The sequence below is a fragment of the Myotis davidii genome, unplaced genomic scaffold (assembly GCF_000327345.1).
Source record: "Myotis davidii unplaced genomic scaffold, ASM32734v1 scaffold221, whole genome shotgun sequence".
Lineage (NCBI taxonomy): Eukaryota > Metazoa > Chordata > Mammalia > Chiroptera > Vespertilionidae > Myotis > Myotis davidii.
Window position 1 is genome coordinate 4,031,281 of NW_006293349.1, and position 24,970 is coordinate 4,056,250.

The 24,970-nt window shown below is 49.7% G+C and overlaps 1 protein-coding gene across 1 annotated transcript in view; it reads left to right on the forward strand.

Moving 5' to 3' along the window:
- Window positions 1-24,970, forward strand: part of MYO1B (myosin IB) — a gene marked incomplete at its 3' end in the record, with an annotated part of 139,872 nt that overhangs the window by 19,996 nt on the left and 94,906 nt on the right. Inside the window, exon 3 of the mRNA XM_015566116.1 lies at window positions 3,905-4,020. Coding sequence (XP_015421602.1) covers window positions 3,905-4,020 — 116 coding nt within the window. The remainder of the gene's footprint in view (window positions 1-3,904; window positions 4,021-24,970) is intronic.

Below are 24,970 nucleotides of genomic sequence, written 5' to 3' on the forward strand. Positions count from 1 at the left end.
ATCCCTCCATCCATCCATCATCCATCCATCCATCCATCATCCATCCATCCATCCATCCATCCATCCATCTATCAGTCTGTCATCCATTCATTCATTGAGGGTAGGTAATGAGAGCCAGACGAGACCTGTCCCTGTTGGGGAAGGTGTATAGAACCTACTGGTGAGTAGTTTTGGCCATTAGTGGGAAGGGTCCTTTATTGGTGTGAACAACCGAAGAAGAACATCTGGATTCTAGCAGAGCTTCTCTGTGAGCCCTTTGGGACCGAGGAACCAGGTTCAGGTGTGAGCACAGCCACAGTGGTGGCCTGGTCTGTGGCTCCCTTGGGACTGGCGTCACCCGAGCTCTGGATAGCTTTGGTGCGAGAGGTCGGACATACCAGCCTCTTGTTTCCAGTGGAATCGGCGAGTGGAACTCCACGGGCAAGTGGAGGGTTACTGTGGCTGCTCCCTTTTGTGAAGGTTCCCAGTACTTCCCCTCCTCTTCCTTCCCCCCTCAGCACGTTCAGAATAAAACACACAATGACCAGCCCTTCTATGCACATACTTGACTTTAAGAAGCTCTGAGTCGGATCTCTGACTTTTAGTGCCGGTGGCTACTTGATGAGTCAGTTTGCCATACTTTTGAGACATGATATAATAAAAAATACCAACTGTAAGTGCTATACAGTGGCTTGTTAAAAATCGAGCATATCATTTCTAAGTCTAAGTGTGAATTGATGTAGAAATGAGCTGTCGGGTCCCTATTGTTTCGATCCCCACACAGGAGGTTTCACCTGGTGCTGCAGTTACTTACCTGCCGACACCTGTCCCCTGCTATCAGGCGGCCTTGCCAGCCCTAGAGAGAGGAGGGCGGGACTGTAAACTTTCAGGTTATCTTCCTGGCAGGAACGTGGGGATATTTACATGTTTGACTAAAGCCCATAGGACCTTCAAGGAGGAAACGCACACACAGCAAGGGCAGGTGTCAGCGCGGAGGTCAAACCTGCAGGGAGTTCAGGACCAGGACACACATCGGAAACAGTGGCCTGTAGAGATGGCCCAGGGTCTTTCATTGTTTGCGTATTTCGACTGAGGATGTTGTGCTGCCTGGGCCCTTTCTCTACTCGTGGAGCTGTGTGGGTGTATCAGTTACTGTTGCCGTGTGACAAACCATCCTCCAGAAATGAATGGCTTAAAACAGGGGTCCTCAAACTACGGCCCGCGGTCCACATGCAAATACAAATATTGTATTTGTTCCCGTTTTGTTTTTTTACTTCAAAATAAGATATGTGCAGTGTGCATGGGAATTTGTTCCTAGTTTTTTTTTAAACTATAGTCTGGCCCTCCAACGGTCTGAGGGACAGTGAACTGGCCCTCTGTTTAAAAAGTTTGAGGACCCCTGGCTTAAAACAACCACCATTCATTTGCCCCCAGTTCATTGGGATAGCAGCGGAGGCTGGGCTCAGCCGGGCTCAGCCTGTGGCTGCAGGCCAATTAGCCCGGCAGGGGGTTGGGGTGGGGGTGTGCGGTGCTTAGAACAGCCTGGGCTCCTGTGTCTGAGGGTTGTCAGGCCCTGCAGTCCAGAGCGCCTCGGCTTCCGACAGCACAAGCTCGTTCCCATCGTGGCTCCCAGCTACAGGCATAACAGCGGAGGGCGTCCTGCTGCACACACACTTCTCAAGCCTCTGCTTTTGTCTTCTCTTCTAACCTCCCTTTGGTCGCACCGGCTGTGTAGACCAGTGCGGGTGGGAGGGGTGGGGAGAGGAACCCGCCCGCCTCTTGAAGGGAAGTATGCAGCCCGGTCCCCGGGGGCGTGCATGCTGGGTGGGTAGGTCTGTCCCAGCCTCTTTGCAAACCCATGTTCCCAGCAGGACCCAGACCCGAGGCGAGAGCGTATCGCCTAAGGCGTTGCTCGGGCAGCACAGCAGGCCGGTTTATTAACATCGGGTTTGGGCACCAGAGTCCGTGTGCTCGGTACCGTGTTTCAGCAGAAGAATGATTGTAGGCCGTCCCTGGTCTGTACCCTCTGCTTGGTGAGGGATGGAGGCGCCCGGTGTGAGCCGGTCACTCGGTGAACAAATATTTACGGGGCCTCGGAGCGGGCCAGCCTGTTCTAGGGGACAGGGCAGTGGCTGGGCAGCACGCAATCCCGTGTGCATGGAAGTCACAGGCAGCGAAGGGGACGCGCACCTCGGAGTGTGGCCTCCGGTGCTGGGGTGAGCGGCAGTTGTCCCCGCAGGAGTGCCAGCCCGGCCGGTTCCGACCTGGCAGTTAGCCAGGCTGGTGTTCCGTGTTCGGGGCAACCTCAAAACTGTTTGTTCCGCTAACAGCAAACATATATGTTGATTCCTGTATTCAGGTGTTACAGAAGAACAAGGACATACCCAGCACGCTTCCATTTATTAACACAGTGGACTCCAGGAATAATTTCCACATCGGAGTGGCTTTGCTTTTTATAATCATCTGGGGTCTTTGTCTTGCAGACATGGTTCCGCCCCCTTTGGTGGGCTTAGGGGAAGGCCCCCAGGTGTTGGATAACGACCTTCCCCCTCCCCCCAGGGCAGTGGCACTCCTTGCAAGACCAGTTTCTGGGAAGGAGGCAGTGACGTTAATTATAGGTCATCAAGCATGCACACTGAGCTTGCTGGCGTGAGTTCCAGTTGCTAGCCCCCAAAATATCAGGGTTACATTTGAATTAGCCCTTTTTAGCCTCTCAAAGAAACTACCTAAAAAGGTAAATTCGTGTCCTTTTTCTACCAAGGAAGGCTGATCTCCCAACCAGAAGATGTTAAAGGAATAGCTGACCATTGTTTCCATGTCTACCAGTGTCACTAAGGGTAGTGAATCAGCTAGAAGCCGCTCAGTCAGTCACCAAGTTTCTAGTGTCTCCCTTCTGCTTGCCCAGGTCGGGTGGAGAGTGAAGAAACCTTGAAACAGTCTCGTCTAAATAGAATAAATTAGGAAAGTGGAGCCTTTTTTTTTTGTGAGTCATTTCTAGTCCAGATTGATTGGGTCCCTGTGACAGAACGCCAGAAATAAATGGGAAACATTGCATGGGAACTGGGAGTTTTTTTTTTCACAGCAGCAGTCTTGTCTATTCTTTTTTATTTAAAAAAATTAATATATTTTTATTGATTTCAGAGAGGAAGGAAGAGGGAGAGAAACATCGATGATGAGAGAGAATCATTGATTGGCAGCCTCCTGCACGCCGCCTACTGGGGATCAAGCCCACAACCTGGGCCTCTTCCCTGACTGGGAATCGAACCATGACCTCCGGTTCATAGGCCGACGCTCCACCACTGAGCCACGCTGGCTGGGCTGAATTTAAGTTGGACATTAAATGTACTGTCCTTCAGAAAGTAAATTCTGGTGTTGCAGCACGTTAGATATCAGATAAAACTGTTTGCTGCCCGAGGGATAGCTGGCCTGAGCCCATTGTAGAGACGGACAGGCTTGGGTAAGGGCGGGGCCAAGCCAGGCCCTGTTGGTAGGAATGGCTGGGGGTGGGGAGTGGTGGGTGGGGGGAGAGAGACCTGCTTAGTAAAGACAGAAACACGAGGCTAGAGAGGAGAGAGGGAAACACCAGTTCTAACTGGAATCGGGGAATGCACAGCCCTTGCCCACACTTCACAGCGGTCGGTGACTTAATTTTTGGCAAGAGCTTCGGAGGGCTCGTAGCCAGGATCCTGAATTAATCTAGAGATTTTGAAAAGTATTTTCCATGTATGAATCCACGCTTTCCATGTATCGGCAAAATGAATACGCATTGACTCTCTGTCTTCAGAAATGTAACATATTCTTGAAAAATAGAAAATGGATGGTCAAGTAGAACTAGCGTCATTTTTTTTTTTATAGGATAAAATTTCAGAGGTTACAATACGTGCTGTGTACGTACTAATGGGCGTATGTCCGCTTCCTTTCACAGACATACATTGGGAGTGTGGTCATCTCCGTTAACCCGTACCGGTCACTGCCTATCTATTCACCGGAGAAAGTGGAAGATTACAGGAACAGAAACTTCTATGAGCTCAGCCCTCACATGTGAGTATGGCGTTCACGCATTGCTTTCCTTTCGCTCCAAAGATGTGTAGCTGACAGATGTGTCCAGCTGTTCCCTCCAAGTCCCAGGAAAATGCTTTAGTCTTGTTTTTTTTTTAATTGGGTGAAGGAATGTAGAAGTGAATTGTCAGGCCTTATTTTAAATTTAAAGAGGCCGAGCACTTCATTTGGCGCCAGACTCTGCGGGTTCTGAAATGTTTGGCCTCCGAATGCAAAATGTTTTCTGTTAACAATTCTGTGCGAGTAGCAGCTGCTGCTGCTGATTTTTGCAAATAGGACAGGAATGTGCGTTGTTTATTATTATGAAGAGCCCGGGCGGCGTTTCCTACTCTCGGAGGAAGCCGAGCCCCAGGATTGGGTTGTGTCGTGGTGCCTTGAGCAGAAGGCACACATAATACCTTCAGTTTATACTCTTCATGGACACTCTTCACGGGATCTGAGTGCCTTAGGCCTGTGATGTCACCTCCCCTGAACTTAGCCACTTGTTTGATTTTCTCTTTTGAAGGTCACGTGTCAGTGTAAATAGTTCCTGCAAATAACCCTGCACTGAGAAGTGAAAAGACCTTCAGAGGTTTAGCTGTGTCTTAGCACAAAATAATTTTCTCTGTCTGGTCGAAGGTGGGCCCTATACATTTTGCTAGAAAACAAAATCTAATAATGAAAGAACATGTAAACCGCTGTCCAGGTGTTGATGTAGTTTCTCCTCCCAGGGCAGCGTGCGGCGACATTTTCGGGCCCCTTGGAACTCCGGCTTTAAATAATGTATGAAGGTGGTTATTAAAACCCAACCGCTATGTCTTCTGCCAGCCACGCGGATTCTGGTTGTTCAGTTCACTCCTAGAAGTAGGCTCTGCTAGTGATCACCGTTCATTCTGCTGTAACAACAGTAAAATCTGAAATTTGTTTCATAAAGTTATCCCCGTGGTTGAGCCCCTGCAGTGCAATCCTTTATTCGATGCCTGCATATTTAAGTTCTAGGCCTTGAAATTTCTCAGTCAGAAGCGTGGGTCAGCCGTTTCAGAATCCCCAGGGGCTGACGGAAAACCCAGCTTCCTCGGCCTGCCCGCTACCAAGCCAGGAACCTAGATTTTTCACACACTTTCCTGGAGATTCGTATGTGCATACACGTGTGAGAACATGTGCTAGATGTGTACCGACACACGGTTTCCCTTTCTTCGCTGCGTGCCACGTATGTTGACCTTTTACAGTAATAATGGTGGCGGCTTACACTTACTGAGGATGTCCCATGTGCAGGTCCAGCACTAGGTATCGTAGCTCACGTTATTCTCGAAGTAACCCCGTGGGGTAGGTCTTATAGCAAATTGGGAAATTGTCCCAGGAAGACGAGCGATGTATCTGGAGCCACACAGCTCGTGGGTGGGAGCCGGGGCGTGAGAAGGGCCGCCTGCCGTGCCTCTAGGCCGGGAGCTGGTCCCCCCACTTCCATGCCCGGGCCTCTTCCCATGCACTCATCCCACTGCCTCGGGTTGCCTGTGTTCCTGGGCCCCGCCCTCCAAGGTAATCTTAGCCGTGTCTCAGTTTACCTCCAGGACTGCAGTGCCATTTTATCTGCAGCTTAAATCCCCACTTTGGGGGTGTTTAGATAGACAGTGGATGTCTCTTCTAGAACATGGAAGTGCATGCCCTCGAATATCCGTCTTTATCCCCATCCTTGTAAGGTTCCTCTCAGAGGCTGCATGGCTCAGCCCTCACCCCAAGGAAAACAGCCCAGCCAGCAGTGCAACAAGCTCTCGGTGTGTTTGGGATAAAGACGGAACTTTACTGTGGCCCGTGAAGCACTGTGCAGGGGCACCGAGGGTGGTTTTACCTGATGAGTCTGAGTTTGCTAGGCTCACGTCCCAGCCTCCCCCAGCCACACTCCCGTCCACCGTCCCTGCTTTTCTGTGCCTGCTGCCTGGAATGCCTTCGCCCTCCCTTCTCCTCAAGGCAACTCAGGTATTCCCCCTTCAGATCTCAGATTGCATCAGACCTCCTCAGGGAAGAACTGTCCCTCACCCCGTCCCGGCCAAGGTCATACCCAAGGTCGCATCTGTGGCTCTTGTTACAATTAAAATTTAACATTTCTTCCTTTTTTTTGAAAGTTCTTTTTTTTTCCTTTTAAATATGCTTTGATTTCAGAGAGAGGAAGGGAGAGAGAGAGAGAGAAACATCAACGATGAGAGAGAATCGTTGATCGGCTGTCTCCTGCACCCCCCTCTGGGAATCAAGCCTGCAACCCAGGCATGTGCTCGACCAGGAATTGAACCATGACCTCCTGGTTCATATGTCGACACTCTCCCACTGAGCCATGCCAGCTGGGTTTAGGGAAGCCATTTAACTTCCTGAGTTCTAAATGGAGAAAATATCAGTCCCATGAAGGACTGTTGGGAGGACTACATGAACCAGCAGAGTGCTTGACAGTGCTGAAGCATCACAGATGTTCACAAGGACTTCATTCTTCTTCCTCCTCAGCATAGCCACTGCCCCCGTTTTCATCAAGTTTGTAGGAACGTAACCATGCCCATTCATTTCGGGGCCCTCTGGCTACTTTTGTGCTACAACGGCAAAGTGCAGAGTCGAGGAGCTGCCACAGAGACTGTATGGCCTGCAAATCCTCAAACGAGCCACGCCAGTCAGGCATAATTGAACATTTCTTCATGGGATTATTTGACGGACGTCAGCTTCACCTGCCATGCCCGCATAATAGTCTTAGCATCTGGAAAGAAGTGAGGGTTCAAAATATACTGAACAGGACTTGGGTTGAGTCCCGGCTTTTCCATTTACAAGCTCTGTACTCTTGAGCAAATCACTTGGAACAAACTCCAACTCAGAAATTAAGTAATTTGCTCTGTTCGATGGGAAAATAATTATTAACTCGTAGGATTTTTGTGACGGAGAAACATCCGATAGCTATTTAGACGCTAGGATTGTCTGGTGTCATTGGGTGGCACGCCCAGAGAAATGAGGGCCCCGCGGGGTGGCCTGTCTGATGCCGTCCGCCTTTCTAAGTGGAATGAGTGTCTGTCCAGTGAGATTTTCAAATTCTTTGCACGTAAGAAACTCTTTTATATATCTCCGGAGGACTGGGTGCGTTCGGACAACTCAGTAACTGCATCCACGAAGAACCGTCTAGTACAGGAGAGAATGATAGGTGGGAGACGAGGAAAACGATCGCACTATTTAACCTTCCTTGGCTCCGTGAGGATAACACGATGACAATCACTTCGGGTATTTTAGTTACTAAATGCACTGGCCTCTTGTTGGGCGATTGCCTTTGCACCCGGCAGCACGAGCTGCAGTTTGTCACCAGCAGATGGGTCTTCTGAAATCAGATCCTGCTCCTTCCCTTCCCAGGAACCGTCATGGGCTCCCTCGTACCGTTTGAGTGAGCTCCCGGTTGCTGGGCCTCGTGTCCAGGCCTCCACAGTCCACCTCGGCTCTCCTCTCCACCCCACACACCACCCAGCTCTTTCATGGAGCCTCCTTTTGAGGCGCGTGGGCAGGTGGTGGGACGTGTCTTTCTGCCTGGTCCACCACCTGCCCGTCTCTGCCGTTACCGGCCTGCCCGCCTCCTGGTCTGTCTCCAAGGCCAGGTCAGCCCTCGCCTAACCCGCACGCGCCTTTCCTGCCTCCGAGTCATCAGAACCACTCAGTGGTCGTACCCACCACCTTTCTCACCGTGCGGTCCATTGGGTCCAATGTCCTCTCTTTCATGAGGGGAAGCTTCTGTAGATCAGATTTGATCCTGTGCATCTCCGTGGCTCTCAGTTCTTTTATGAGCTCGATCACTACAGAACGAAAGACGTGTTAACGAGTTTCCCATTGCATATGGCTGGTATGACCTTTGACAAGTCAATGGGATCAGACTCTTCTGGTGGGATATTTGCAGAGTTTATTCAAAACTTAGTGCAGTATGAGGAGAATGCATTCTCACCTATAATAATAAAAGCGTAATATGCTAATTAGACCGGACGTCCTTTCGGACAACCTTCCGGATGACGCTGGGGCTGCGAGGGAAGCCTGTGTCCTGCATCCCGGGTGCAGAGGGAAGCCGGCAGCCAGGGGAAGGAAGGCCTACTCTTGCAGGAATTTCGTGCATCGGCCTCTAGTTTTTATAATAAAGTGAGCTAAAATGTTACGTTATGGCACTTGCACACTGAGCGTTCAGGTTCAATTATTTATTCATGATGTAGAGCACCTACCGTCTGATTATGGGAAGCGTCTGGCGGAGGGAACTCGCCACTGGAAGGAGGAGCGGCGGCCCTGCCAACAGCCCTCCTGGGGGTCCCCGGCCAGGAGCGGGCGGGGATGTGTCCTTGCATCAGGCTGGATGCCGCGGCATCACAAGCACAATTGGAAGCCAATGGTCTCCATTTTAGAAAACGAAACACCCTGCAGCGAACCGTAAGAACTGAGAAAAATGGCTTCATGCTCTGAAAACGTTCAGCTACTCTTTCCTGAAACGGGAAAGCCATTAACGGGAGGATTTGGACAGCGCCCACGCTGGTTGTCCAGACACCAGCGCTCTGTCTCCAGGCAGCCTCTGGCCCCTGATTTAGTGCCAAAGTGACTTTGCAGGACCGCACGCTGCAGGCCATGGGACGATGTTTGTGTGTTTGAGACCTTGTTAGTCCTGATGTCATTCTGCTCCATAAAGGAAGACCAGAGAAATGTCACAGAGAAGAAATAGTTACATCTCAGGATGCACAGGTGCTGTGTTTGGGTGTGGAGCTGAGGATGGGGGTCCATGGTTGGCCCTTTGGTGTTAGGAGAATTTTTTCTACAGCAGAGTTGGCGTTCAGTGAATAAAATTTTATTTATTTTGAGAACTGATAGAACAGCTAGATCCTGAATTCTCAGGGGTTGCTTGTATAGCTGGGTATGTAAGTGCTTTCTTAAGGAGTGAGGGGGGAGGAGGAGGAGGGACAGCCATTCAGTTGCAGGCTTCCTTAGGCTGGGTTTCTGGTGAGAGACGTTCTGGGCCTCATATATCCTCGCTTTTATAAAGCCCCATGCACTAAATTAACTGCCTTTGACACTCAACTGTTATTATTCTCGGTGTCTTGTTTTATTGGGGCTCTTTTCATCACAGTTTCTTGCAGAAAATACACTCGTGGCAGGAAGAGACCTCAGTTTATTCTCTTTCAGAGTACGAAGCTTTGAAAATTAAAGTCAAAGGTTGGGTCTGTGCCGCCATGATGTTTTTATCATGAGCGTCATTGTGACATCAGAGCATGTGTATCGATGGCAGGTGGTTCTGCGTGCCTGAGGCGTCTCCTCGCCCTCAGCTCGTAAGGCCAAGCACACGTCCCTATCAGCAAGCATGGTTGTTTCGATGGTGCATCATCTTAAAGGGAAGAGTTTGATTCTCAGTAAAAGAGTTTGCTTCCTGCCAGAAACGTGACAGGTCTCTGGCAGGCTCTGAGCCGTTCTGCAACAGCGGCCTGGAAGGGATCCATCTCACCCAGAGGAGCGGCACTGGGGCTTGGCCCCCAGGAGAATTGGTCTGTTACTTCATTGCTGACAGAGAACTGCACTTGGAACCACACGAAGCCCTTGTTCAGGGCGGATGGGGTGGGGTGGCCTCTTTGTTTTTTTATTGATTTTTAGAGCAAGTGAGGAGGGGAGGGAGAGAGAAAGAGAGACACACATCAATTTGTAATTCCATCTATGTATTCATTGGTTGCTGCTTGTATGTGTCCTGCCCGGAGATCGAACCTGCAACCTTGGTGTATTGGGACATTCACCTCTAAAGCGTGTCCTTGGGCGTCCAAGCAGCATCTTGAACTTTCATATGCTTCTTTTAAAACATATATGTACATACATATGTATATATGTGTGTGTGTGTGTATATATATATTTTATTGATTTCAGAGAGGAAGGGAGAGGGAGAGAGAGATAGAAACATCCATGATGAGAGAGAACCATTGATGGGCTGTCTCCTGCACATCCCCTACTGGGGATCGAGCCCACAACCCGGGAGTCGAACCGTGACCTCCTGGTTCCTAGGTCGATGCTTAACCACTGAGCCATGCTGGCCGGGCCAAACCAGACCTCTGTTGCCCTCCTCCCTCTCCTCTTTCTCATCTCGGTCAGTGGCCGCACCATCCTTTGGCTTGTCCATGCCACAACCCTTTTCTTCCTTTTCTATCCCATCCTACGTGCAATCCACCATTGGGTCTTGTTGGCTGTGCCTTTATGAATCCCAGTCTCACCGTCTCCACTGCCACCGGGCTTGCCCAGCACCCTCCCCTTTTGCTTAGATTATTGCGGCAGCCTCCTCATGAGTCTCCCTGCTTCTGCTCTACTGTTGTCTCCTCCCCCCACACCTTCTCCCCTCCCCTCAGCAGCTCTCCCTCAGTGTGACGGCTGCTGGCTGAAGCCATCTTTCTCAAAGACGTCCATTGGATTGTTTTTCTTGGAGGGGCTCGTGTGGCCTGCAGGACTCCCTTGGATGTGAGCACTGGCCACCGCCTGCATTTGCTCTTTCTCACCCCCTGGTTCCAGCCACACCGGGTCCTTGCTGCTGCTGGCACGCAGACTGCCGGCATCTCTCTTCCCCGGTCCTGCGCTGCCTCGCTCTCCCACTTCAGTGAGGAACACCTGAACTGTCAGATTCCAGTCACAGCCCCCTCCAGTCACTCACTCACCGCCCCCTCAGCCTCCTTTCCTTTCCTTCCTACTTTTGTTCCTGACTCATCACCTGGCATCTTGTGTCCTCACCCTTTGTTCACTGATGTTCACTTGTTGTGTCCTCACCCTATGTCTCCAGGACCAGTGTCCCCTCCATGAGGGCAGGGCTGTGTTCGGTTCACACGCCCATGTAGCCACAGCGTTAGCACAGGGCCTCACACCTGACAGCCACTCCAGAGGTATTTGTTGCACAAGTGAATGAATGAACGCGGGGGCCTGCTATTAGCCAGAAACTGTGCAGAAGATACACATGGTCTTTGTCTTCAAGAATCCTTAGGCCAGCCCTAACCGGTTTGGCTCAGTGGATAGAGCGTCGGCCTGCAGACTCAAGGGTCCCAGGTTCGATTCCGGTCAAGGGCATGTACCTACGGGGTGTGCAGGAGGCAGCTGATGGATGTTTCTAACTCTCTATCCCTCTCCCTTCCTCTCTGTAAAAAAATCAATAAGATATATATTAAAAAAAAAAGAATCATTAGGCCAGTTGGGAGGAGAGGGGAGTGGCTGCATAAACAGGTCATTTAAATATAATAGCGTAGCTGGGCCGGCATGCCTCAGTGGTTGAGCATCGACCTATGAACCAGGAGCTCACCTGTTTGATTCTCAGTCAGGGCACATGCCCGGGTTTCGGGCTCCATCCCCAGTAGGGCATGTGCAGAGGGCAGCTGATTTGTGATTCTCTCTCATCATTAATGTTTCTCTCTGAAATCAATTTAAAAAAATTTAAAAATAGCATATTTGCAATGACAGGAACTACGGTGGAAGGAAGCACAGAACATGGGTGGGTTCAGGGATTCTAAAAGTGCCGCCTGTGTTGAGATGTGAAGAAGGCACCCTAGAAACAGGTGGTCTTTGTCGGTAATAACTAGCTCCGTATGGAAGACCGCGTGAACCGGGGCTTTAGGGAGGGGAAAGGGCGTTTGAAGGATATGGAGAACTTTCTACTTAAATTCATCAGCTTATGTGTCTGGAAGAATTGCCCATCTTGCATTTTTGGTCTCCAGCTGGGAAACGTTTTCCGATTTGTTAACCATGCCTGCATGTGTAGGTGTATCCGTGCGAGGTGTTCACGAGTGAGTGGCGAATGACTGAACGTGGAAATGACTTACAATTGTAACCCTCCAGTTGCTATTGGTGACGAGTCACGTTCCTCAGGTGGAGCAGCGTTCGAGAAAATGTACCGATTTTCTACAGGGGCTGCTCCTCCTGTTGGATCTGAAGCCCTGCCCTTGGGCTGCGAGTGCTCAACGTCCGGATGCACGGGTGGTTGGCGGGAGGTCTAAAGAGAATACCCCCAATTGCACTAGGGGGATCCTAAACATTATATAGATAGGTTAGCACAGTGGTCGGCAAACTCATTAGTCACCAGAGCCAAACATCAACAGTACGATTGAAATTTCTTTTGAGAGCCAAATTTTTTAAGCTTTAACTATATAGGTAGGTACATTGTTATTAACTTAATTAGGGCACTCCTAAGCTGGCCTTTGCTAAAAACGTCCTCAATCTGATGGAGGTACGTTCACTGAGGTCAACCCCTTCCAAATCTCCCATCCACACTCGTCTTGTATACTTGTTTCGTCTCTCCTTTCGCTCATCCTCTCTGTATGTCCAAACCATCTCAACAAACCTTTCTCAATCCTCGACACTACATCTTCTTTCACTCCACAACGTTCCCTAAAATTAACTTAATAAATTTTACTTAAAGTTTTAAGTCAACTTCACACTGTACGTGCGCGCCCGCACGTGGTATTTTGTGGAAGAGCCACACTCAAGGGGCCAAAGAGCCGCATGTGGCTAGTGAGCTGCGGTTTGCCGACCACTGGGTTAGCCTAATCTCACAAAAACTTAGCAATAGACAGTTAGAATATACGCGTATATTTTATACTAATCTTTTTTCTTCAGTTCACCTCAAAAGCAAAACATTAGAAAGCATCTGGATGGAGGGAAGATTTGGCTGGTTTGCACCAGAGACATTTAACTTAAAAAAAAATTTAAAAAATACATATATTATTGATTTCAGAGAGGGAGAGGGAGAGAGAAACATCAATGATGAGAGAGAATCATTGATCGGCTGCCTCCTGCATGCCCCCTACTGGGGACCGAGCCTGCAACCCAGGCATGTGCCCTTTCCAGAAATTGAACTGTGACCTCCTGGTTCATAGGTCGGCGCTCAACCACTGAGCCACACAGGCCAGGCCAGAGCCCTTCATCTCTGGGAACAGATGCAGGCCTATTCCTTAGGTTGCCTACCGAAGACCTTAAGTGGCCACCAGACGGGTCCATTTCTCCTTTCAGCTTCTATATTTTCACGAGGAGGGGTTGCTAAGGTCTCTTGGCTCTTTCTTTAGGAATTGCTAGTTTTTAAGCATTGCTTTGATTGCTTTCAGAAGACATATCCTGACACTCATATACCTCACACGCCACCCTACAGTGTTGCTGCTGCTTCTACCTATAGTTACAGTTGCCTTGGTCATTATTGATAGCAGAGGCTTATACATAATTTGCTCCTGTGAATAGCATTATGGATAAAAACGGACATTTAAGACGCAGAAACCTACCCGCGGTCAGAGAAATGCAGTGAAGAAGAATGTGACTGCAGAATAAAGACATAAGTTATGAGATGAACACCGGTAGCTGCTCCGGCTCACATGCAGCGGGTGCGTCAGTGCTGCCTGGTTACTCATTACCCGGACCGTGGGTGGCAGGAAGGAGGGAGGCGGAACTGTGTACAGGTGTCCGTGGGCATTGTTCCTGAAGCGAATAGAAAGGGTGTACAATGCTTTGAACACTGGCTTCCTTTTCATAATGCAACATACTGTTCATTGTCACAGTTCCAGCCCTGCCTGTGTGTGTGAGTGCCGTATTTCATCCTGCAGGCATCGGTAAAGAAGCATAAATGAATCTCAAAACTTGAACATCTTTGTCTTGTTTTCACATTTAGGGACTTCACCTTTTCTTGGTTGTTTGCGTATACCTGGCATTGAACTTGAATAGAACTTATAAAGTTAAAGTCAGGCCTAAGGGAAAATGTTGGCTGTGAAAACGAAGAGGTTGAGTTTGAAAAAAATGTGTAGCTGGTGATCGATGAGTTGTGAGCTGGGCTTCACTGGCCGCCTCTGGCCGATTCCATTGCCTCTTTCACTTCCCTTTTCTGGGCACCTGGCCTCATATTTCATTATACTAACTCCATTCTCCTCCGCATATTTAATATGCTTGTCTTTCTAGATGCATCCGGGATACACCTGCATCCAAACCTTTCCAAAAGGCGACTTGGTGGCCCTAGCATACATTTTCCATAGCATACTTGATGTCACAATTATATATATTTTAAATATCCAGAATATTTAAAAATATATATTTTTATTGATTTCAGAGAGGAAGGGAGAAGGAGAGGGAGATGGAAACATCAATAATGAGAGGGAATCATTGATTGGCTGCTTCCTGCACGCACCCTACTGGGGATTGAGCCTGCAACCCGGGCATGTGCCCTGACTGGGAATCGAACTCGTAAGCTCCTGGTTCATAGGTCAATGCTCAAACACTGAGCCACGCCAGCCGGGCTATATGGCACTTTATTGTGTTCAACCTTAATACATTTTATTGTTCCCTATTTAAGTATTGGACTTCTGCAAGAGTAAGCATTTTTTTGAGCAGGGACTGCAAAACTTATTTTGTTGCCTCCACATCGGAGGCATTAAAATCCATCTAGTATGTTTGCTCATCTACGTATAGTTACATTCAAGTAATATCATCCTTATGTATTGTGTACCTTATAAAACATACCCAAGAACGAGAACTTTAAAAAATGATAAATAAGGACATACACAGAAGTCCTAGTATTTATATGCATCCTCCAGTGGCTCCTCTGGGACGTGCCCGGGATCCCCGCGCCTCCTCTGGAGTCCTAGCGTTGGTACGTGTCAGGGACCTGAGAAATACTCAGCCTTCCTTCCGCTTGTCTGTGCTGGTTGCTAAGTTTCCACTGCGCGGTTCTCAATCTGTGGGTCGCAACCATCGGAAAACACATTTAGCATATCAGATATTTACATTACGATTCATCACAGCAGCAACATTACAGTTATGAAGTAGCAACGAAAATAATTTTATGGTTGGGTCACCACCACATGAGGAACTGTATTAAAGGGTCGCGGCATTGGGAAGGTTGAGAACCACTGTTCCACGGGTTGGAAGTGGAACTGAAGGTGATAGTCTGAGGATGCCCGAGATCTAGTGAGGGAGGACCAGAAGGGATGTGTTAGCCAGAATGAGGTGGGTGACGCCTGGGCAGCAAGCCTTCCCATCCCAAGGTAAGACACAGGGAGGATTTGTTTCTCGCTGACTGCACACCCCGAGGGGGTTGGGTCAGATGGCTCTCCTCCAATTTGTGACTCACATCCAGCTGCCTACGAACTTGAACTTGTAGCTGTAAGGACTGGAACGCTGGCTGTGGCAGGTGAAGAGAGAGCAAGGTCAGTCCTTATTCGTTGGCCAGTGTGCAGTCACATGGGTCCACCCGCACCTAACTGCAAAGGAAGCTGGGAAATACAGCCTCCCCTGTGCCCAGGAAGGGGAGAGAGAAAGGGATTTATCTCGTTGGTTGCATGCCGCCCTAATGATTTTATTTGCGAGGATCATTTGCTCATTTTCATTGGGGTTCCTAGCTGTTTGATAAGTTAACCCATGGGTTAAGGCCAGCTTCTGCCTGAATGTGAACGTGAGTTTAGTAGTTTAATTTAGAAAGAAAATAGGTCCTCTTCAAGTTCTTCCAAATAGGTCTTTTTCTTTTCTTTTCTTTTTTTTTCCTTTTTCAAATATATTTCATTGATTTCCACAGAGAGGAAGGGAGAGGGACAGAGAGCCAGAAACATCAATGAGAGAGAAACATCGATCAGCTGCCTCCTGCACACTGCCCACTGGGGACGTGCTCGCAACCAAGGCACATGCCCCTGACCGGAATCGAACCTGGGACCCTTCAGTCCACAGGCCGATGCTCCATCCGCCGAGCCAAACCGATCAGGGCCAAATAGGTCTTTTTCTTGTCATGACTGTGATCATGGTGCGTTTCCGCATTTCCACTTTCATCTCAGTGGAATGCACCCTAAGCTACAGAAGAAAAATCGTGGGTTCATTTTCCATGTTTCTGTTATTGCTCCTTTTCGTCCACACGGCTGTTCAGCACAGAGACTAGTGGCTGATGGGTTTATTATGAAAAAAGGCTTTTAGAAGTGTTTCATTGCTATGGTCTATAGAAATAGTTAATATGAATTTTTGAAGGTGTGTCTAAATGCTTTGATAGTTTATGGCAATAGATATGCTTTTGGTCCAATTCCCATGTTATTTATTTTTTTTGGAACCAGTATATTTATTGAGAGTTTTAGAAAATTAGATGCTGATCTCATCTATATTAATTCACATAGTCATCTATTGGGAATTATGGTAAACTGGTTCCAACTAGCTTTGAAACTTAAGTCAGTGCAATGTTAATTTGTTGGATTCGACTCTTCCCAGGTGGGCGGTGAATAAATAAAAATCCATTTCCCCGACACTGGGGCCTTTAAGTTGTGTTTAAGGACAACTTTAAATTCTTTTTCCAAATATGGATGCAGTGAAAGATGGGAGCTGGTAGACTTCTGTCCCTCTGCCTTCCCATCTGTCACTTCTCTGCTCCCCTCCCCCTAAAGGCCAAAGCGAAACCAAGAAGAGCTGTGCAGGTCTGCGTGGATTTTAGTCACACCCATCGCATTGTTTCCTCTCTGGTAGCTCATAAGTGTGTGAGGAAGATGACGAGGGGCTAATTATTCTATCCTCACATTGACCATGGCCTGGAGGCAGGTCACTGTTCTACCACCAGCATTATCAAACGAATGGCTCTTGGGAAGGCAGAGCACAGCGAAAGTTAATACCAGGATGTCCTCTGTGGTTATGGACCTGGGAGTTCTCATTTCCTTGTAGCTGAAACCGAAGCGACAGCCCTGGTCTTGCACGTAAGACCGAAGCACTTGCGTTGCCCAAGGGAAGCCCCGTTTTCCTCACCAGAGAGGGTCAGGAGAGATTTCTCTTGTGGGACTTGGGACGTGAAGGATGTCGTCGTGAGCAATGCCTCCCCAGATCTCCCTGCAGAAAATAGAGCAGCACATCGAGGGAGCTGCTTCGTGTGCCGCTTCACTACGTGGGAGCAGGGAACACAGCACCGTTCAGGACAAGCAGGTCTGTGAGACGTCTAAGTCATCCTGGGCTGCTCAGTGGAACCACCACAAATTTTTTAAAAAATAAGTCCTTATTGATTTTTAGAGAAAGGGAGAGGGATAGATAGAAACGTCGATGAGAGAGAACATCATCCATCGCCCCCTCTTGGGGCTCGAGCCTGCAACCTGGGCATGTGCCCTGCCCGGGAATCGAACCGGCGACCTCTTGGTTCCTGGGTTGACATTCAACCACTGGGCCACACCGGCCGGGCAGAACCACCACAGAATTTGATCATAATCTGTAGAGTATGGAGAGGGGAGGACAAGGCATCCTCTCCCCAGGTGAATCTGATGTGTCTCCGAGGCTGAGAACCCGGGGACACGTACCTGACTCATGGGGGTTTGATTGGACGCGAGAGTCCGAGGAGCAGTAGGCTGCACCGTCTCCTTCAGGTGATGCTCTGCGACCGTTTTGGATGTACCTTTATTTTCTGTTTTCTCACAAGCGGGCTTTGAGTTCAAGGTGATCTGCAGACCATTTGAGGTTTTGTTCTCGGGAAAGAGCACAGAGCACACAATCTCTGTTGTCACTAAAAGAGCGTTAGTTTTGAAACCCACTGAGTAATGGGTTGGGCTGCTGTCATTTTGTGAAAATTGAAGCAAACCACGACTGACTTCAATAGCTGGCTCCCTCCAGTCTGCGGGGATGTGGGCCATCAGTCACCACTAACAAAAGGCTCTCCAGGCCGGAACCAGTTTGTGATGGCGACTTGGCAGCTGTGGAGAGTGTAGGGGTGATCCCAGTCTGTGGGCTTGGGGACGTTCTTGCAGAAATGCGTATTTCCTCCATCAGTAGGAATTGAAAGCACACATATTTGCAGAGAGTAGTCGTGTGTGCGTGCGTGTGTGCATGTGTGCGTGTGTGCATGTGTGCGTGCGTGTGTTCTTTCTTTAGAACCTAAAGCAATATGTTTAGGAGCCATCGGATATTTTGAGGAATTGGGATTCCATATTTGAAGGATTGTTTAAACAAATTGCAGAGAAGTTTTCCTTCCGTAAGTGCTCACCGTTCTGAAGCCAACTGGGGGTGTGGCCTTGTTCCCAGCCTCTGTGCCTCTTCTCCTGTGGCCAGGCCTGCCGCTGCCTGGGGGGTGCTCCGCCCAGGGCCATGGGCCTCCTGCTAGGGCTCCCTGTGCTGATTGGGTTCAGGTCTCAGGGGCCGGAGAGACACGCGCGGGAGAGGAGCAGGAGAGGAGCAGGTCGCGGGAGAGGAGCAGGTGATGGGAGAGGAGCGGGAGAGGAGCAGGTCGTGGGAGAGGAGCAGGTGATGGGAGAGGAGCAGGTCGCGTGAAATATTATTACCAAATGCTGCATTTTTCAGACAATAGGGAGACAGATGTTTCCGCTCTTCCCACAGCCTCCTAACCAGTTGCAGGGACAGCGACGGAATGAGGAGTCGCTGCCGAGTTGGTTCATTCCTCGGACAGAAGCCCCGGTGTCCACCTCCACGCTGCAGGGCTCTCTTTGGGGCAGGACACCAGGGACATTGCGCCTCCTTCCAGGGCGGGGTCTCCCGGGGGAGGGCAGAAGGGACGGTGCTGGGGACTCCCAGGAGGCGTGGGAGTCGGGAAGCCCTGGACGGCAGGGTCTGGGGAGCAGAGGCAGCCCCGTTCTCAGCCGGCTGCGGCCCCGGCCGCTGGAAGGGACTGCGGTCCCTCTGACTTCTCACACCGGGAGCTGCCAGGGCCTCGGGTCCTCGTGCAGGGTGACCGCGTGCCGGGGCCTTCTTAACGCGGGAGAGTGAGAGTCAAGGCGATGGTCTGCCTTCGTCTTCACATGGGATCTGAGACCAGCAGGAGGGAGGGGGGCTGCATCCTGAGAAGTAACCCAGGGAGGACTTTCAGCCGGAGAGTGGGATTGATTCCCACTTCCTCTTAACTTCCTCCTCTGAGGATTTTAAATCCGTCTGGCTCTGTCTTCATAAACAGACGCCTGTGCATGTACATGTGCGTGTTTGATGGCATCAGTTTGGATTTCCCCTGTACTTGGTTGTTTAGAAATAGTTGGTAAGTGAACATAGACTTTGAAAACGCCGTATTTTTTCACCTTCTTGCGTGAACGGTAGATGACGGTGTCGGGGTCTGTGCAGATCCTGGGTCAGGCTTGGAGGAGGCGAGCCATGTGCCCGCTCTCAAGGGGGAGCACCTGGAGGCGAAGTCTTTGAGAAATCCGGAGTGCAGGTTTACAGGCCTACGGGCAAGGGGCTCCTGGGACAAGGGGAGTTGTCGAGGGCTTTTCAGAAGAAAGTGTGTGCCGGGACAGTGGGGGCCTGGGCAGGGAGGGAGCCAGGGGAGATGGACAGCCTTGGGGGGCCTAGCTGGTTGTGGCCTGTCACACACAGCTGTAGGGGTTGCATCTGTGTGCGTTGATGGCCGGATGTTGACCTCGCTGTGTAACTAGAAACCCGTTTGGATTTACATAGAGGAAGTTGTTAAGTTCAAGATTTTGGTTGAAGATAGAAACTTGTCTCTTGGCACTTGGCTCTCCAGGGCCCAGTCTGTGCACGCAGAGAGCCTTGGGGTGTATCGCGCCCCCCCCAACCCCTCCCCAACCCCTCCCCGCAAGGTCTCCTGGCCTCCCTGCCCCTCGGGGAGGGTGGTGCTGGCTTCCGGGACTTTCTTCTCAGCTGCTCAGAGTTTGGTCCTTAAGGATCCAGGCTTTGTCAGATGACTTGCCCCTGCAGGCATGTGGTGGGTGACACATGCTGGCTGCCTGCTCGCTGATCAGAAAGTGTCTCTCAAACATGTATGCGCCCTGTGTATGTGACAGTGTCCACACGGTCCGTTTGCCGACGTGGACGTGGCTTAGCACACCTGAAAGCAGATGTTTAATGCTCCGTATCTGGGTTCCTCTGGATCCGTGCTTTCTGTGCGACGGACAATCTGAGAGCTGTTCCCACCCCTTTGTTAGTGTCCGGCCACTTTCTGTGCCCACATTCAATCTAGTGGCAGCAGTAGGGTGTTGCTGTCAGTCCCCAAGCCCCCACCCACTCCACCCCTCACTCCCCGGGTCCGGGCAGCTCCTGGCGGACCCGTGGAGCCGGCAGCTTGTGCGGAGGGAGTGACTGCCCGCGTTGCAGGCCGAGCATTCGGGCAGCCAGCCTGCGGCCGGCAGAGGGTATTTTTGGTTTACCCATGCTTATGTGGCCACTTTGAAGCCATTTTTAAAGGCAGACGTTTTCGCTTTTAAAAAAGGAAACATAAAAATAGTCACCAGGTTCTGTGCAGACAGACCTGCTGGCATCCTGAGCTTCCTTATCTTCTGTTGAAGCCCCTTCCCCAGGGTGGGGATCAGGACTGGGGTCAGGGAGGGAGGAGGAGGGAGAACCTTCTGGAAGATGGGCAGATGAGGGGTGGCCGTCCTTTCTGAACCCCACTGGGTGCTGTCCGGGAGGGCTCTCCGTCACCCAGGCCTGAGCCTGCCCGTGCTCATAGGGGGCTTCTACTCGATGGTCTCCTGTGCGATCGTCTGGTCTCCTTTCGGTCACAGGGTTTCTTTGTAAAATGAAGACATTTGTTTTCTGTTTGGAAATCCAGAGGCCATGTTTCTGCATGTTGTCTATGTCCTGAATTTGCAAACTTGATCTGGAAGGCAGCTATGCTCACCACTATACCACCAACGCCGCACTTGCAAACTTGATCTGAATGGGTGCTTCTTAGACCCAGAGGGTGGCGGGGGCGGGAGGGGGCTCTGGGCCAATAGGTGCTTCTTAGACCCTAGAGGGTGGCGGGGGCGGGAGGGGGCTCTGGGCCATGTTGGGACCAAGTCCTTCAGGCCCTGACTGCCAGGAGCCCCGTGGACGTGCCCCTGACACTTCCCTGGTGCCCACGCAGGAGTACGCAGTCTCCTTCAAACCCAGGCGCTCCGAGAAGCGTGGTGTTAGAGAGCAGGGGTGATGCAAACTTGCTTTGAGTTTTTCCAGATGCGGGGAAAACACTATTCTGGAAACACATCACAGCAAAGGGTAAACCTGGCTGCAGTGAGGAGAGGGTCAGGAACGGAGTCATGGTGTTGACACACGCCAGGTTTTGACGCTGTGTCCTGGCGGCTTGTGAAAGTTGCTCGGCCACAGACAACTGCTTTCCCATTGACGGGCGCTCAGGCCAGAAATGAGGAGGAAAAGCTCATTACCTAGTCAGTCAATTATTTCTCTAGACCAGTGGTTCTCAACCTGTGGGCCGCGACCCCTCTGGCGGTTGAATGACTCTTTCACAGGGGTCGCCTAAGACCATCCTGCATTATCAGATATTTACATGACGATTCATTAACCGTAGCAACATTACAGTTATGAAGTAGCAACGAAAATAATTTTAGACTGACGTGAAAACTGACTATGAAATTAATTGAAATAGCTAGGTTGCCCCCCAGAATAAGCAGTCGTGGTGGGAATTTGCTTGATTGTGGTTACTGTGAGCAGAAAGGGTTATTCCTGTGGACTGTGACGCTGTGGGATTGTTCCTGAGTCGGGTAATAAAAGGCGATTGTTGGTGTTCCTTTTGTCGCTAAAAATACTTCACAAATACTTCACGGGCTCATGGAATTTGCATTAAGAGCCTGATTGTCTCTCTGCCCTTTCCCCCAGATCAGGTGTGCTCTGCTCCTTTCTGGCCGGGGACGGAAATAACACCATTTCCTTCTGGCCTTTGTGTCCTCCGGCCTCCTCCTGGCCGGGCCTCGGTTCAGAAGCTGCAGCCTCCCTGGCCGGCCCCTCTGGGAACAGCCGCACTTCCCTTTCCTGGGGTCCTTAGGGGTTGCTGGTGGGTTCACTACCTCCTCACACTCCTTCACTGGGGGGAACTTCAGGGTCTCTCCTGTTAGATTTTAAGCTTCCAGAGGAGAGATTCTCTTACTCCTCATCCCCAAAACCCAGGGCGAGTGCACGACCCTGACTCCTGGGTGCCCCGCCGGGTGATGCTCTCCTCCAGCCTCCACGTGCTGCTCCGTTTCATGAGTAGGAGAGGAATTCGAGGCAGCGGAGCCCCTCACCCTCCATGCACCTGTGAGGTCAGACCCTGCAGCAGCTCAGATGGAGATCCCTCCGGCGTTTGACTGCACGCCAGGCCCTGGGCAGGATGCTGCGGCCCCCGGGGGCTCCCCTGCGGCTCTGGCTCAGGGCACCGCTTCAGAAGGAAGTTCTCAGCCACAAGAGGCAGTGCCCTGCATCCAGGGAGCCACCTCCAGGCCCGGGAGGCAGATGTTTCCTCCTTACGATCCTATCTCCAGCCCCGTCTTTTCCTTCCTGGCGCACTGCAGCCTCTGAGCCCCTTATCTGTTTCCTGAGGCCTGTCTCCAGTACCTGGCTTTTGCACCCACCTTCGAAGAGGCCAGCCTGTCCCCTATCCATCTCCCTATCAGTCTCCAGGCCAGGGTGTTGACTGCTCGGTGACTCTCAGCCCGAGGGCCCTGGGTGGGGCTGATGGAGGAACTCCATTAAGGTTTTGATAATGACCAGGCCCACGGGTTGGGAGGATTTGGGAATGTGGGTGAGCTCTAAATAAAATTCCTTAAGTCTTGAAAGAAGACCCCTTCAGAGCTCGTGGCTGTTTGTTGTGGATTATCAACCACAGTGAGCACATGGCTTTTTGAAATCAAGAGCTTCGCGCGTCAGTTCCGATACTGTAAGTAAAAGAAGTTCCTGGCTAGTCACACAGGATTTCTGTGGTTCCTTAAAACAGTGTAACACCCGTGAGCCCTTGTATATGAACCATCCAGAGGTGGGGTTTTTGTCCTCTCAGTGGTTATATTTGATGGTCAAGATTAAAAAATATCTTTGAGTCATGTCATAAGAGACCCGGTGTATACACTGAGCTTGATTCAGACAGTCTATGAAATTTTGCAGAAATACCGTGGAGTCCGTTTTTAGTAAACCAATCTAATTTTAAGCCTTTGTGTCTTTTTGACGTGTACTATTTTACAACCCGGCTTTTGAGCTTTATTTGATGTTTTACTATTGTCATCAAAACACAGATGTCACCTTAAAATGATTAATCTCAGATGAGATGATTTCTGTTTTACAGGCAATAGAAACAACCTTTTTCAATTATGTAGCCAAAAGAAACCAATGTAGCTACTTAGGTTTGGGATAAAAGAATGTCTATGAACTTAGGAAATTTGGTGTGGATAAAATATTCTTAGAAGAAGGGGTGCAGCCCATTTTGAAGATAGTTAAGCCTCACCTGCACTCCGCTATAAGTGATGCCATGACGTGACATGGCGTCTTTATGTTGAGATGGCAACGAGGGACTTTAGATGCATCAAGAGAAAAGCACAATGCATGTGTTTTTGACCAGTTGTTTTCGTCTGGAATATCCTTTTCTGTCTTATTTTCTTTCAGCCTGTTCATGTCTTTCTATTTTAAGAGTGACTCCTGTAGGCAGCATTTAATTGGGTTTCACTTTTGTATCCATTCAACATTCTCTGCCCTGTAATTGGAGTATTTTGTCCATCAACATTTAATGTAATTATCGACGTGGTTGGATTTAGGTCTGTCATTTAATAATTTATTTTCTGTTTGTCTCCTCTGTGTCTGTTCCTCTTTTTCCTGCCTTCTTTTGAATTATTTGATTTATTATTTTTTAGAATTTTACCATCTTTTAGTATGTAAAATATCGAAACCTTGCCGGTTAGGTCTGTTCACCACCTCCCTTTCCCCAGTTCTGTTCTGTATGTTTGTTTTCATATTCTTTCCTTTTTACTTCATCGTGTACATTTTGACCATTGCAATTTATTTTGAAGGGACACTCACTCCTGTGTTTGACCTTCCCTTGTTCCAGGGCTTGGGTTGTTAGGAATGCTTACAATGTTGTGCCCTTGAGGAGATAACTGTATAGTTGTAAAGATATTAATTTTATCATATTTATATTGGCATAGGACATGAATGCAATAAACCTTTCCTGGATAAAAAGTTACAGTTATCTGTAATAAATAACTATAACGATTTTTTTTGAAGTTTTCCTTTAAGATGTGATAGGGTGAAGGAATGTTTGGTGGGAGGCATAACACTAATTTATCAAGGTGACATTTCTCAAGTGGGTGAACATTTTCTGCATTTTGAATATGAGACAATGATAAAGAAAGAGATAGCTACAACCAATGGACACAGACACTGGGGTGGTGGGGGCTTGCCTGGGGTGGGCATGCCTGGGGGGGGGTCATTGGGGAAAAAGGAGACGTATGTAAAACTTTAGACAATAAAAAAAATTAAATTAAAAAAGATATAGCTACAATAATATTTTACAAGGAAGGTCAACATCTGCTTTTCTTTAAAAACAAATAAGCAAGCAAGCAAACAAAACCCCTCAAGGTTACCATGCAAAGCACGCCACTCGTAATTTCTCCTTTTCCTTCTCTTCCATGTCCTCCTCCTGGGCCACATCAGCCCTCGACCGGGTTCAATATGAAGTTAGAAATAGGCGGAACTCTTGGATGGTTAGAACGTTTAAAAAACACACAACACTTTTTTTGTTTTGTTACATAGCTTTGGAAACCCCCGGTTGTTATGGCTGCCCCCGGGCTGGGAAGGAAAGACGTGGTGGAGATCTGTTGGTAGAGATCTGTAGATGGAGATCTGTAGGTGGAGATCTGTTGGTGGAGATCTGTTGGTGGAGATCTGTAGGTGGAGATCTGTTGGTGGAGATATGTTGGTGGAGATCTGTAGGTGGAGATCTGTTGGTGAGATCTGTTGGTGAAGATCTGTAGTTGTCAGTCGTGGATGAGAGAAGAGGGTTGAATTCCAACGCAGCGCTCCCAGGTGTGACGTGAGAGGAGTGCTATAGGGTGCAAGACGGAGGGAACGGGGATCCGCTCCCATGTTGAGAGCTCTCGAAGGAAAAGCGTGAAATAGGAAACTACAGGCGGTTACCTAAGTCCAGGAAAGGTGCCCGGACACACGTGCTCTGCCCGTCTCTCTGGCTGGCGGAGGTGACCAGCGGCAGGCCCTCGGGAGGCTGCCCGTGGGGGAGGGCCAGGGACCGAGCAGCCGGCCGGCCGGGCTGGGG